Source organism: Mugil cephalus, chromosome 18 (genome assembly GCF_022458985.1).
Source record: "Mugil cephalus isolate CIBA_MC_2020 chromosome 18, CIBA_Mcephalus_1.1, whole genome shotgun sequence".
NCBI lineage: Eukaryota > Metazoa > Chordata > Actinopteri > Mugiliformes > Mugilidae > Mugil > Mugil cephalus.
The window spans coordinates 18,415,434-18,418,030 of NC_061787.1; the positions used below are offsets into that span (position 1 = coordinate 18,415,434).

Genomic DNA, 2,597 nt, shown 5'->3' on the forward strand with positions numbered 1-2,597 from the left:
TGTCGAAGAAGAGAGTTTCGTCTCCTTAAAAACTCAATTTAATTAAACGATTTAGCTGCATTCACTCAGATCTTTGTTTCAACTCAGCAGATTTTAAGGACAGAACGTAGAGGTTTGTGTTAACTTAAAGCAGATAAAACCAGCAACGTTTAGTCAATATATTTCACTAAAAATTCAAACTGAATTGAATTTTTTTTAAATAATAAAACCATGTAGATTTGCAGTGTTGAGAGACGTCAAGACAAAGAGGGGGAGTGTACTTTGCATGTGTAAGCCTGCCTCTTCAATAAACTGCCAGAGACAAGTGGGAGGCAGAGCCAGTGACCAAGGCATTAAAGCAAGTTGGATTTAGAGGCTAAAACTGGAAACGCTGCACAAGTTTTTGTTTCTCTCTCCCTCTCTCTCTCTCTTTCTGGTGCTTTTGTAACTTTGGAGAAGCCGGTTGCTTCAGGATGAAGTTGGCTGTCTTGTGTCTGTGCTTCCTGCATTTGGCATTTGTGAGCTCCAGACTCTTTGCCCGTAACAATCTCCAACCCACCCACAGCAGGACCCAGGCTGCACAGAGCACAGGTGAGTGCGCGGGTACAGTTTGTGTAGCTCATTAGGTCCTGGTGCTGTTGTTTTTGTCAGGAAAATAAATATAAGGAACATCATTTATGCAATTGAAAACTTAGCCACATTAAAGTGAAATATTAAAATCTCATCAATACAATAATAATAATAAAAATCATTAAAACTGATCCTGGAGAAGCTGATTAATGTGACAACTGTGACAAAATGGTGTTACTGTGACAACTGTTGTCATGTAAAAATGACCAAACAGACCAAAAAAAAAAAAATATACGTGATGAATTGTTGGTGCTGGACACATCTGAAGAAGCAGTTTTAGATGAATGTATTTAGATAAACAGGAATGTTGGAGCCAGAGTGCGATACCATCTGGGCAGGGAATGTAGTTCCGACTTGACAAATGTGTTATTGTTTTTTTCTTTAGCATAATGAGCGTAGACTACTTTAATCCAAAATGTTAAATGTGATTTGTGAAAAAACAGGTAATAATAAAAACGGATATGAAAAAAAAAAACTGTGATTGGACGTAGTGTGGTAATGGTTACATAATATATAGAAACTGGGGCAAGATGACACAAGGCAGACTCTGGCAGAGAGCCTGAGTCTGCTTGACCTTTGCTGATTATTGATGTTTTCCTCAACAGGGTCAAGAAACCAAGGCAGACTGAGACCTCTGTTTGCCAGGAGAGGACAGTACGAACGGCAGAGGATTTATGTGCCAGTAAGCTTTAGATCTGCCGGTCTCATGAAACATAAATAAATAGGCAGCTTCAGGATGTACTTGTTCATGTGTTCATGATTAGTCCACTCCCACCCCGCTGCAAAATCAGCATAGCTTCTTTTCTAAACATTCACACATTCAAATCTGACTTTATTAAACTAAGGTGAATAACTCCTGCTAACTGTAGTTATTAATAGTAGTAGTATTTTATTATGTTTATTCTTATATGTTTTTCTTCTCTTCTCTTACTCTGTTTTGCACCTAACTTGATTTTTTTTTTGCTGTGACCCAGCACGAGGATCAGTTAAGTCTTATCTTATCTTCCAGAAACCCAGACGAGTCACTGTTCCTCTGGTAAAAATCGCCCCTACTTCTCCTCAAAATGCATCATATCCTCTTAAGATCAACTGCTCCGAGCTCACGCAAAGCTGCTTGCCCCACTCCGGCTGCTGTGACCCGTGTGCCACGTGCCACTGCCACTTCTTCAACGCGATCTGCTACTGTCGGAGGGTGAGCTCGCAGTGCGAGAAGAAAACTTAGATGAGCTGTGCAGAGATGCCATCACCCCACTTGGACGTGCTACGACGGTTTGCTCCAACACTTCAACGCACAAACTGATGGGACATTGGTTCAACTATGGCTGCCTCCTGATGAGCATTCATAGCAGTCTAAGAGACGATTTGTGTACCTCTGGTGACAGGCGGCTGCTAGGGCTATCCACCACATGTATAAGCTTAACTTCTTCTGTGAATTTATTTGAAAAGTACTTTCTGTGTATTATCAGTATTATCATTATCCACCGACTACCTACATTGACCAGCCACAACATTATGACCACTGACAGGAGAGACAAATATAACACAAATACAGTGTTAGGGAGGTGGTCACAATTTGTGCCTGAGCCGCTTGTTTTATAACGTATTATTAATATCATTATGTCTGTAACCTTATGAACTACACAAAAGGTCATTATCTGATTAAAGTTTTGGAATCTGTAATTTTTTTTGTCATAAATTCATGAAGTCTTCACATCATGGCCTCTGTTATCTAAAGGACGCGCAAGCACTGAAGGCACAAACCCCAACATGAGGTAAAAAAACAAACATGTGGTATAAAACGTATTTGTTTTAAGTTAGCTCAAATAGTAAGAAACCTCAAAGCCTCTCTTTTGTGGGGTGAAAAGGAGGTTTCTCTGCACGCAGGACACAGTCTAAAGTTTGGGCCACATTTCAGCACCAATAAACATCGCAGGCTACGAAAGACATGTGTTTTCAGTTGCCAGCGGGTGCACACGCAGACCCCCTAA

The 2,597-nt window shown here is 40.4% G+C and overlaps 1 protein-coding gene across 1 annotated transcript; it reads left to right on the forward strand.

Annotated features, from left to right (window-relative positions):
* The first annotated feature begins 302 nt into the window (after positions 1-302).
* Positions 303-2,320, forward strand: LOC124995827 (agouti-signaling protein-like). Its single transcript, XM_047568526.1, has 3 exons — positions 303-570; positions 1,215-1,291; positions 1,619-2,320. Exons 1-3 carry the CDS (start codon positions 453-455, stop codon positions 1,829-1,831), a joined length of 408 nt encoding a protein of 135 aa, XP_047424482.1. The 5' UTR covers positions 303-452; the 3' UTR covers positions 1,832-2,320.
* The last annotated feature ends 277 nt before the right edge of the window (positions 2,321-2,597 follow it).

Excerpts from the sequence above, each read along its gene's own strand:
- LOC124995827 (XM_047568526.1), top strand. The coding sequence starts at position 453 with ATGAAGTTGGCTGTCTTGTGTCTGTGCTTCCTGCATTTGGCATTTGTG. Across the intron at positions 571-1,214 it reads CCAGGCTGCACAGAGCACAG|GGTCAAGAAACCAAGGCAGA; the intron begins GTGAGTGCGCGG and ends TTTCCTCAACAG. Across the intron at positions 1,292-1,618 it reads GGCAGAGGATTTATGTGCCA|AAACCCAGACGAGTCACTGT; the intron begins GTAAGCTTTAGA and ends CTTATCTTCCAG.